The 13,971-nt window shown below is 39.0% G+C and overlaps 1 protein-coding gene across 1 annotated transcript in view; it reads right to left on the bottom strand.

The window, feature by feature from the left end:
• GRIN2B (glutamate ionotropic receptor NMDA type subunit 2B) overlaps positions 1–13,971 on the bottom strand; it is a 519,238-nt gene that overhangs the window by 281,548 nt on the left and 223,719 nt on the right. Inside the window, exon 2 of the mRNA XM_053721343.1 lies at positions 2,468–3,066. Coding sequence (XP_053577318.1) covers positions 2,468–3,066 — 599 coding nt within the window. The remainder of the gene's footprint in view (positions 1–2,467; positions 3,067–13,971) is intronic.

The raw sequence follows: 13,971 nt of genomic DNA, 5'->3' as shown, positions 1-13,971 counted from the left end.
CAGTAAACTTAGCTGTGACACCTGGCAGGCAGTCATACAGTACACTTAGCTGTGAGTCCTGGCAGGCAGTCATACAGTACACTTAGCTGTGAGCCCTGGCAGGCAGTCATACAGTACACTTAGCTGTGAGCCCTGGCAGGCAGTCATACAGTACACTTAGCTGTGAGCCCTGGCAGGCAGTCATACAGTACACTTAGCTTTGAGTCCTGGCAGGCAGTCATACAGTAAACTTAGCTGTGAGTCCTGGCAGGCAGTCATACAGTAAACTTAGCTGTGACACCTGGAAGGCAGTCATACAGTACACTTAGCTGTGACACCTGGCAGGCAGTCATACAGTACACTTAGCTGTGAGTCCTGACAGGCAGTCATACAGTACACTTAGCTGTAAGTCCTGGCAGGCAGTCATACAGTACACTTAGCTGTGAGTCCTGGCAGGCAGTCATACAGTACACTTAGCTGTGAGTCCTGGCAGGCAGTCATACAGTACACTTAGCTGTGAGTCCTGGCAGGCAGTCATACAGTACACTTAGCTGTAAGTCCTGGCAGGCAGTCATACAGTACACTTAGCTGTAAGTCCTGGCAGGCAGTCATACAGTACACTTAGCTGTGAGTCCTGGCAGGCAGTCATACAGTACACTTAGCTGTGAGACCTGGCAGGCAGTCATACAGTACACTTAGCTGTGAGTCCTGGCAGGCAGTCATACAGTACACTTAGCTGTGAGTCCTGGCAGGCAGTCATACAGTACACTTAGCTGTAAGTCCTGGCAGGCAGTCATACAGTACACTTAGCTGTAAGTCCTGGCAGGCAGTCATACAGTACACTTAGCTGTAAGTCCTGGCAGGCAGTCATACAGTACACTTAGCTGTGACACCTGGCAGGCAGTCATACAGTACACTTAGCTGTGAGTCCTGGCAGGCAGTCATACAGTACACTTAGCTGTGAGACCTGGCAGGCAGTCATATAGTACACTTAGCTGTGACACCTGGCCGGCAGTCATGCTGTGAGACCTGGCAGGCAGTCATACAGTACACTTAGCTGTGAGTCCTGGCAGGCAGTCATACAGTACACTTAGCTGTAAGTCCTGGCAGGCAGTCATACAGTACACTTAGCTGTGAGTCCTGGCAGGCAGTCATACAGTACACTTAGCTGTAAATCCTGGCAGGCAGTCATACAGTACACTTAGCTGTGAGTCCTGGCAGGCAGTTATACAGTAAACTTAGCTGTGAGTCCTGGCAGGCAGTCATACAGTACACTTAGCTGTGAGTCCTGGCAGGCAGTCATACAGTACACTTAGCTGTAAGTCCTGGCAGGCAGTCATACAGTACACTTAGCTGTGACACCTGGCAGGCAGTCATACAGTACACTTAGCTGTGAGACCTGGCAGGCAGTCATACAGTATGCTTAGCTGTAAGTCCTGGCAGGCAGTCATACAGTACACTTAGCTGTGACATCTGGCAGGCAGTCATACAGTACACTTAGCTGTGAGTCCTGGCAGGCAGTCATACAGTACACTTAGCTGTGAGTCCTGGCAGGCAGTCATACAGTACACTTAGCTGTGACACCTGGCAGGCATTCATACAGTACACTTAGCTGTGAGTCATGGCAGGCAGTCATACAGTACACTTAGCTGTGAGACCTGGCAGGCAGTCATACAGTACACTTAGCTGTGACACCTGGCAGGCAGTCATACAGTACACTTAGCTGTAAGTCCTGGCAGACAGTCATACAGTACACTTAGCTGTGACACCTGGCAGGCAGTCATACAGTACACTTAGCTGTAAGTCCTGGCAGACAGTCATACAGTACACTTAGCTGTAAGTCCTAGCAGGCAGTCATACAGTACCCTTAGCTGTAAGTCCTGGCAGGCAGTCATACAGTACACTTAGCTGTGAGTCCTGGCAGGCAGTCATACAGTACACTTAGCTGTAAGTCCTGGCAGGCAGTCATACAGTACACTTAGCTGTGAGTCCTGGCAGGCAGTCATACAGTACACTTAGCTGTGAGTCCTGGCAGGCAGTCATACAGTACACTTAGCTGTGACACCTGGCAGGCAGTCATACAGTACACTTAGCTGTGAGTCCTGGCAGGCAGTCATACAGTACACTTAGCTGTGAGACCTGGCAGGCAGTCATACAGTACACTTAGATGTGACACCTGGCAGGCAGTCATACAGTACACTTAGCTGTAAGTCCTGGCAGACAGTCATACAGTACACTTAGCTGTGACACCTGGCAGGCAGTCATACAGTACACTTAGCTGTAAGTCCTGGCAGACAGTCATACAGTACACTTAGCTGTAAGTCCTGGCAGGCAGTCATACAGTACACCTAGCTGTAAGTCCTGGCAGGCAGTCATACAGTACACTTAGCTGTGAGTCCTGGCAGGCAGTCATACAGTACACTTAGCTGTAAATCCTGGCAGGCAGTCATTCAGTACCTACAATGCAGCCTTCTCTTAGATAAATTACCTGTTTAACATGTGGGCTTCATCAATTCGTGTATCCTCCACATTGTAGCAACTGCTCTTGGATTGAGGGATAGAGTTGTGCTCAGACAACATTGTAGAAGCTGCTGTAGTAATTATAGCAATCCCGTCCCTAACCCGAGCGGGAAGGTCATAGTCCCACTCATCGTAGGATACAGAAATGAGCCCCGTGGGGAACTCAGCTGGCACAGTGTCGGTGTCTCCTGCCACCAAACTAGGTACAATCCAGGTATAGCCATATCCAGTCAAACCTACTGAGTGGGCCACCTCAAAGATATAGGTGGCCTCTTCTTTTGTGCAATAAAGCATAATGACCGGACTTTGGAGCTTCTTCAGCTGGTTTTGGATCTTAGAGTCATTGTCATCTAAAGACATATCCAGGTGAATAACTTCTTCCAGTTCCCAGCCCACAAAGCTATTTTCAATGGTGCTTCTAACCTTATTTTCAAAGTCCTGGTACCCTGGGAAGTAGGTGGTGATGATGGAGAAGATATACCAGTCATATTCCTCCATGATGTTCAGCATTACTGAGGCTTGCTGCTCTATGGAGGGGCCAAACTGGAAAAACATGGATGATTCCTCCTGAAATAGACAAAAGGAGACTCAGTCAGAGGGAAATGCAACAGTATTTATATAGAGTTATAATGCCACTACATGGTTACCATAATTCAAAAGACAGGTCAATGTCTACTAAAAAGTGTTACTCATTGTGCCCAATCATCTAACATTCTTGGGATCAGAAGTGAACCTTGAGATAGATGCTCCCAGATCAGAGCTGCTCATCAGTCCTTCTCAGACTTAGCTGCCCACCCTCAAATAAAAAGATTAGATCCAGCCCACCTATCCCAGATGCATTTTTAACCCTAGATTAAAAAACCCTTGTCCCACCACATTTGACACACCTGCCCCAGATCAGATGCACATGGCCCACCAGGTCAAATCCATTTTACCAACAGATAAGACCCTCCTTATGCCGCATATCAGGTTCTTTAGACCCATCCCAAAATCAGATCCACTGTCCCACTAGGTAAAACCCACCTGATTGATACATCCAGCCAATAATAAAAGAAAAACAACAGTCCGTCCAAACCAGAACACCCTGCCCATCCCACATGTGACCCAACTGGGCATCCTACATTTGACCCAACTGGCAATCCTACATGTGACCCAACTGGCAATCCCACATGTGACCCAATTGGCCATCCTACATGTGACCCAACTGGCCATCCTACATGTGACCCAACTGGCCATCCTACATGTGACCCAACTGGCCATCCCACATGTGACCCAACTGGCCATCCTACATGTGACCAAACTGGCCATCCTATATGTGACGCAACTGGCCATCCTACATGTGACCCAACTGGCCATGCTACAAGTAATACAAATGGCCATCTTACATATGACCCAACTGGCCATTCCACATGTGACCCAACTGGCAATCAAAACTACACACATCTGCCCACTTGATTATATATAATAAGACTGAGTAAAGTGAAGGCTAACAACATAACAGTTGTATTTGCTTGTAAACCATGTAATGCAGCACTTAATTACTGATATATACTTTGCATATATAAACATTTATTGTGTGTACAAACCTTATGTAATGCAGCGCTTAATTACTGATATATACTGTGCATATATAAACATTTATTGTGTGTACAGACCTTATGTAATGTAGCACTTAATTACTGATATATAATGCACATATTTAAATATTTATTGTGTGTGCAGACCTTTTGTTATGCAGCACTTAATTACTGATATATACTGTGCATATATAAAAATTTATTGTGTGTGCAGATCTTATGTAATGCAGCACTTAATTACTGATATATACTGTGCATATATACAAACATTTATTGTGTGTGCAGACCTTATGTAATGCAGCACTTAATTACTGATATATACTGTGCATATATAAACATTTATTGTGTGTACAGACCTTATGTAATGTAGAACTTAATTAATTATATATATTGTGCATATATAAACATTTATTGTGTGCGCAGACCTTATGTAATGCTGCACTTAATTACTGATATATACTGTGCATATATAAACATTTATTGTGTGTTCAGACCTTTTGTAATGCAGAACTTAATTACTGATATATACTGTGCATATATAAACATTATTGTGTGTGCAGACCTTATGTAATGCAGCACTCAATTACTGATATATACTGTGCATATGTAAACATTTATTGTGTGTACATACCTTATGTAGTACTGCACTAAATTACTAATATATACTGTGCATATATAAACATTGTTGTGTGTGCAAACCTTTTGTAAAGCAGTGCCAGTTGCATACAAATCATTTAACCCTTGGCTGCCAGTATTATAGAAATCAATAATTTAACCCTTGGCTGCCAGTATTATAGAAATCAATAATTTAACCCATGGCTGCCAGTATTATGCAAATCAATCATTTTAACCATTGGCTGCCAGTATTATACGAATCAATCATTAAACCCTTGGCTGCCAGTATTATACAAATCAATCATTTAACCCTTGGCTGCCAGTATTATACAAATCAATCATTTAACCCTTGGCTGCCAGTATTATACAAATCAATCATTTACCTCTTGGCTGCCAGTATTATACAAATCAATCATTTAACCCTTGGCTGCCAGTATTATCCAAATCAATCATTTAACCCTTGGCTGCCAGTAACCTACATAAACAGTAATGATTTGACCCCTTGACTACCACTCACTTTTTTTCTGCTACATATTTGTAACACACTGAGGCGTAGAGGGTCTTTTACATTTAACTAAAATGCAGGAAGATAAAAAGGACAATTAAAAGGAGCATTAAACACAGTAGAATTACTTAATTAAGAAGTGCATAATAAAAAGACAATGCAATAACACTGAATTTCTCAGTAGATTTTTTTTTCTAGTAGTAGCAGATTAGCTGCCACTCCAACGGTGAATCCGGAACCGTCCACCAGGTGAGGAGACAAGAAAGGGATCCAAGAGGCCACAAGGGGTGCAAAGCTGCGCACTCCCCGCTAGGCAAAGGAAGAGAAGCTGCACATAGGATCTGTGAAATACACACACACCTCAGGAGGGGGGCTCCATCTGACATGTTGTGTCTATATTTTACCAGCATCTTATTTCATGGATCGTATCTGCAGCTGTTCTTCCTTTGCAGATTTTTTTTCGGACACATTTATTTTTCCCTATTTTCCAGCCCCCTGTATCATGTGACAGTCAGCAGCCAATCACAGACTAGTATACGTATACACATGCTCAGTAGGATCTTGTGCCTCACAAAGTGTGTATAAAAAAATAATGAGCACAATTTGATAATAGAAGTAAATTAGAAAGAGTCTTAAAATTGCTGCTCTATCTGAATCATCAAAGTTTAATCTTGACTTTAGTATTTGTCTGGTATTTTTGTGAATATTTTACTGGACACCTGGCAACCCTATACACACACATATATGTACACATACACATATACATACATACACACATGTACACATACACATATACATACATACACACATGTACACATACACATATACATACATACACACATGTACACATACACATATACATACATACACACATGTACACATACACATATACATACATACACACATGTACACATACACATATACATACATACACACATGTACACATACACATATACATACATACACACATGTACACATACACATATACATACATACACACATGTACACATACACATATACATACATACACACATGTACACATACACATATACATACATACACACATGTACACATACACATATACATACATACACACATGTACACATACACATATACATACATACACACATGTACACATACACATATACATACATACACACATGTACACATACACATATACATACATACACACATGTACACATACACATAAACATACATACACACATGTACACATACACAAATACATACATACATGTACACATATACATACATACACACATGTACACATACACATATACATACATACACACATGTACACATACACATATACATACATACACACATGTACACATACACATATACATACATACACACATGTACACATACACATATACATACATACACACATGTACACATATACATACATACACACATGTACACATATACATACATACACACATGTACACATACACATATACATACATACACACATGTACACATACACATATACATACATACACACATGTACACATACACATATACATACATACACACATGTACACATACACATATACATACATACACACATGTACACATACACATATACATACATACACACATGTACACATACACATATACATACATACACACATGTACACATACACATATACATACATACACACATGTACACATACACATATACATACATACACACATGTACACATACACATATACATACATACACACATGTACACATACACATATACATACATACACACATGTACACATACACATATACATACATACACACATGTACACATACACATATACATACATACACACATGTACACATACACATATACATACATACACACATGTACACATACACATATACATACATACACACATGTACACATACACATAAACATACATACACACATGTACACATACACAAATACATACATACATGTACACATATACATACATACACACATGTACACATACACATATACATACATACACACATGTACACATATACATACATACACACATGTACACATACACACACATATACATACACATGCACATATACATACACATATACATACACACTTGTACACATACACACACATACACACATGTACACATACACACATGCATTCATACACACATGTACACATACACACATGCATTCATACACACATGTACGCATACACACATATCAAAAAGAAAAGAGGAAAACAGGCGCAACACCTCTAAGTGCAATATGTATGTAAAAACAAAACATTTATTAACACATATACAGTTGAAAACTCACAAGGATGACCTCAACATAAATGAGGTATGATAAAAGCGCTTGGGAACCATCCAGGTCTCTCAGACAGATTCACTTAGTGTCCGATCAGCTGCAGACCAGGTGCATCAATAGCGTGTCCAGATATAATACACACCACACAAATGTGCTAACTGTTCCCAGGGTCACCTTAAACAATACATTGTATCCAGTTCGTAAGGTATGGGCACTTGAAGTAATATAAGTTTAAAAGTTAACGGTTAAAAGAAACACGACACTGAACTCAGCCGCATACAAGCAATAGAAGCCGGCAACTTGCATCAGCTGTTAGTGGTAGTGTGTCAATGGTGGGCGTGGCCTTACGCGTTTCGTAGGGGTACTCCCTACTTCGTCAGAGGCTGCCCACTTGTTCCACCATTTGATCTTTTATGTGTGTGTTACCATAATGCTCCTCCTCCACAGGTACGTTAAACCAAAACAGAGACTGGAAGCAGATCCTTCGTAGAACTCCACTGCTCTGCACTTGCGGTTAAGGAATACCAATTGTAGCTGCACTGAGTTTACAGCACACATACAATTTCTGCATATTATGTGTACAGATTATTAACACACAAACTAATACAAAGATAATAATAATAATAATAGTCAACCTTATCTATATTGTTTTTATACATACTCTGCCATAATTTAAAAAACGTACCTAAAATATATGAACGTCGCTATTTAAATTCATGAGATTAAACATTAAAAACAATTAGATTACCTATACAATGTGCACCAATGTATTTTAAAAATCGAAGAAAACACTACAACTATATACTTAAAAATAATAAATATACATCTCAAAATAAGAACAAAACCCCTAGAAATCAACCACTATTTATAACAAATTCAACAGAGCATCCAGACAGATTGAGAATAGCTTCAAAAAACATTGGCCCATCCTGTTACAGGATCCGGTCCTCAGAGAGGTACTATCTGATAGAACACAAATACGCCTAGATTTAGAGATTGGCGTTAGCCGTCAAAACCAGCGTTAGAGGCTCCTAACGCTGGTTTTGGGCTACCGCTGGTATTTAGAGTCAGTCAGGGAAGGGTCTAACGCTCACTTTGCAGCAGCAACTTTTCCATACCGCAGATCCCCCTACGCCATTTGCGTATCCTATCTTTTCAATGGGATCTTTCTAACGCTGGTATTTAGAGTCTTGGCTGAAGTGAGCGTTAGAAATCTAACGACAAGACTCCAGCCGCAGCAAAAAGCCAGGAGTTAAGAGCTTTCTGGGCTAACGCCGGTTCATAAAGCACTTAACTACTGTGCTCTAAAGTACACTAACACCCAAAAACTACCTATGCACCCCTAAACCGAGGTCCCCCCACATCACCGCCACTCTATTAAAAAATGTTAACCCTAATCTGCCGACCGCACACCGCCGCCACCTATGTTATCCCTATGTACCCCTAATCTGCTGCCCCTAACACCGCCGACCCCTATATTATATTTATTAACCCCTAATCTGCCGCCCCCAACGTCACCGCCACCTACCTACAATTATTAACCCCTAATCTGCCGACCGGACCTCGCCGCTACTCTAATAAATGTATTAACCCCTAAAGCTAAGTCTAACCCTAACCCTAACCCTAACATCCCCCTAAATTAAAGATAATTTAAATCACAACAAAATAAATTAACTCTTACTAAATAAATTATTCCTATTTAAAGCTAAATACTTTCCTGTAAAATAAATCCTAATATAGCTACAATATAAATTATAATTATATTGTAGCTATTTTAGGATTAATATTTATTTTACAGGCAACTTTGTATTTATTTTAACCAGGTACAATAGCTATTAAATAGTTAATAACTATTTAATAGTTACCTAGTTAAAATAATTACAAAATTACCTGTAAAATAAATCCTAACCTAAGTTACAATTAAACCTAACACTACACTATCAATAAATTAATTAAATAAACTACCTACAATTATCTACAATTAAACCTAACACTACACAATCAATAAATTAATTAAATACAATACCTACAAATAAATACAATTAAATAAACTAACTAAAGTACAAAAAATAAAAAAGAACTAAGTTACAAAAAATAAAAAAATATTTACAAACATTAGAAAAATATTACAACAATTTTAAGCTAATTACACCTACTCTAAGCCCCTTAATAAAATAACAAAGCCCCCCAAAATAAAAAAATGCCCTACCCTATTCTAAAATAAAAAAAGAAAAGCTCTTTTACCTTACCAGCCCTTAAAAGGGCCTTTTGCGGGGCATGCCCCAAAGAATTCAGCTCTTTTGCCTGGAAAAAAAAACATACAATACCCCCCCCAACATTACAACCCACCACCCACATACCCCTAATCTAACCCAAACCCCCCTTAAATAAACCTAACACTAAGCCCCTGAAGATCTTCCTACCTACAAATAAATACAATTAAATACACTTGTTACCGACAAAACTCTAAATCTAGCCGATAGTTTTTAAAAAAAGACAGAATTTACGTAATATTCTCGCACCAAGCAAATTGAGAGAGAATGTGAAATAGAAGAATTGGTTACAAATGAAATCAACTGGTTTTTACAAATGCGGGAGAAAAAAACAGTTTGAGTTGTCTACATATAGATAAAGATCATTCAGGATTTAGATCCTTAAGAGACAATAAAATGTATCCAATCAGGGAATGTATAAACTGTAAAAGCACATATGTTGTGTACCATCTCTCTTGCTCGTGCGGGAAGATTTACATAGGTAGGACTAAGAGGAGTTTTAAGACCCGCCTAAGAGAGCATCTGGTTAACATAGAAAAGGGGGTCTTGACCCATGGGGTCTCAGCCCACTTCTGTGAAGTGCATAATAAAGATCCAAGTAGCCTTAGGGCTAAGGCTATTGAAAGAGTAAAACTGGAGATAAGAGGGGGTAATAGACTCCTAACTCTACGACATAGAGAGACCTACTGGATCAGAACTCTGGGGTCTCTGGAACCAAAGGGAATGAACAGGGAGATCGATCTGGCCGCCTTCTTGGTTGATGAATAGGACCCTATATAAGACCCTGTTTAAAAAGGGCCTCTGATAAACTTATATGTTGGCAATTTGAAGTGATTATGCTACAATGGTTTGAGGATCAGCTGATTCACGAATTTGATATGCAACATCAGACTCTGGACACATAGATACACTGTACATACATATGTTTTCACATTAGTTAGTATTTGTGGTATTATTGTGCACTTATCTGACATTAGCCCCCAATTGGTATACATTTTTATGTAGGGAATAATTACTACGAGGTATACACACATAGGTTGCAACAGAAACCCAATTCCAAGCTGGAATGAGCACTAGTCATCTCAGGACTCTATAGATGATTATTTTAATCACATTTTCTAAGCAAAGTGTTAAATTGAATTTAATAGACTTTTTTAGTGGGAGTTTAACATACACAGGAAATATCGATTGGATTTTTCTACATAAAGATATGTTTTTTTATATTTTATAAAAAAAATATTGATTGTTAATGATTTTATAGACATATCAATTTGAATTATGATGACACGGAATAGTGCCCTTTATGTACATTTATTATTTTTAAGTATATAGTTGTAGTGTTTTCTTCGATTTTTAAAATACATTGGTGCACATTGTATAGGTAATCTAATCGTTTTTAATGTTTAATCTCATGAATTTAAATAGCATTCATATATTTTAGCTACGTTTTTTAAATTATGGCAGAGTATGTATAAAAACAATATAGATAAGGTTGACTATTATTATTATTATCTTTGTATTAGTTTGTGTGTTAATAATCTGTACACATAATATGCATAAATTGTATGTGTGCTGTAAACTCAGTGCAGCTACAATTGGTATTCCTTAACCGCAAGTGCAGAGCAGTGTAGTTCTACGAAGGATCTGCTTCCAGTCTCTGTTTTGGTTTAACGTACCTGTGGAGGAGGAGCATTATGGTAACACACGCATAAAAGATCAAATGGTGGAACAAGTGGGCAGCCTCTGACGAAGTAGGGAGTACCCCTACGAAACGCGTACGGCCACGCCCACCTTTGACACACTACCACTAACAGCTGATGCAAGTTGCCGGCTTCTATTGCTTGTATGCGGCTGAGTTCAGTGTTGTGTTTCTTTTAACCGTTAACTTTTAAACTTTTATTACTTCAAGTGCCCATACCTTACGAACTGGATACAATGTATGGTTTATGGTGACCCTGGGGACAGTTAGCACATTTGTGTGGTGTGTATTATATCTGGACACGCTATCGATGCACCTGGTCTGCAGCTGATCGGACACTAAGTGAATCTGTCTGAGAGACCTGGATGGTTCCCAAGCGCTTTTATCATACCTCATTTATGTTGAGGTCATCCTTGTGAGTTTTCAACTGTATATGTGTTAATAAATGGTTTGTTTTTACATACATATTGCACTTAGAGGTGTTGCGCCTGTTTTCCTCTTTTCTTTTTGATACAGTTCATATCCGGTGTTCAGAGCCGTGACAGGTGTATGGCAGCAACCCAGGCTCTAGTGCAGCATTGACACCTACTCCCCATATATCATTTTTTCAGTCATCTCAGTGGGGCGCTCCAAATTGTATTTTATCTGTTGCATACACACATATGTACACATACACATGCACACATACAAACACATGCATACATACACACATGAATATATACACACACATGCATACATACAGACACATGTACACATATACACACATGTACACATACACACATATGTACACATATACATGCACACATACACACTTGTACACATACACACATATGTACACATACACATATACATACACATGCACACATACACACGCACATGCATACATACACACATGTACACATACACACAAGTACACATACACACATGTATGCATACACACATGCATGCATACATACACACATATACACATACACACATGTACACATACACACACACATGCATGCATACATACACACATGTACACATACACACATGCATGCATACATACACATATGTACACATACACACATGCATACATACACACATGTACACATACACACATGCATGCATACACATGTACACATACAAACACATGCATACATACACACATGTACACATACACACGTGTACACATACACACATGCATGCATACACATGTACACATACATACACACATGTACACATACACACATGCATACATACACACATGTACACATACACACATACATACTCATGTGTACACACATACATGCATATATACACACATGCATATATACACACATGTACACATACACAAATGCACACATACACATACATGTACACATACATGTACACATACACACATGGACACATACACACATGCATACACACATGTACACATACACACATGTACACATACACACATGCATACACACATGTACACATACACACATGTACACATGCATACATACATTTATACATTCACACACATGCATACATACACACATGTACACATAAACACACACATATACATACACACATGTACACATACACACATGCATACATACACATACTTGTACACATACACACAAGTACACATACACACATGTACACATACATACACTAATACACACATACATGCACTAATACACACACATACATACACTAATACACACACAAGTACACATACACTAATACAAATACATACACACATGTACACATACACACAAACACATACACACATGCATACATACATGTACACATACACACATGTACACATACACACATGTACACATACATACACACATGCATACATACACACATGTACACATACACACGTGCACATACACACATGCACACAAACACATACACACATGCACACATACACATGTACACATACACACATTCACACATAGACACATGTATACATACACATATACATACACACATATACATACATACATGTACACATACACTGATACACATACAAACATGCACACACATACACATACACACATGTAAACATACACACACATGAAAACACACACACACATGTACACATACACTAATACACATACATACAAACATACACACATGTACACATACACACATGTAAACATACACACACATGTAAACACACACACACACACGTAAACACACACACACATGTACACATACACTAATACACACACATACATACACTAACACACACACATGTACACATACACACATGTACACATACACTAATACAAACACATGTACACATACACACATGTACACATACACTAATACACACACATACACTAATACACATACATACATACACTAATAGACACACATACATACACTAATACACACACATGTACACATACACTAATACAAACACATACACACATGTACACATACACACATGCACACAAACACATACACACATGCATACATAAATGTACACATACACACATGTACACATATGCACA

Source organism: Bombina bombina, chromosome 7 (assembly GCF_027579735.1).
Source record: "Bombina bombina isolate aBomBom1 chromosome 7, aBomBom1.pri, whole genome shotgun sequence".
NCBI classification, from domain to species: Eukaryota; Metazoa; Chordata; class Amphibia; order Anura; family Bombinatoridae; genus Bombina; species Bombina bombina.
The sequence above is the reverse complement of the archived record's forward strand: the minus strand, read 5'-3'. Positions and strand labels throughout refer to the sequence as shown.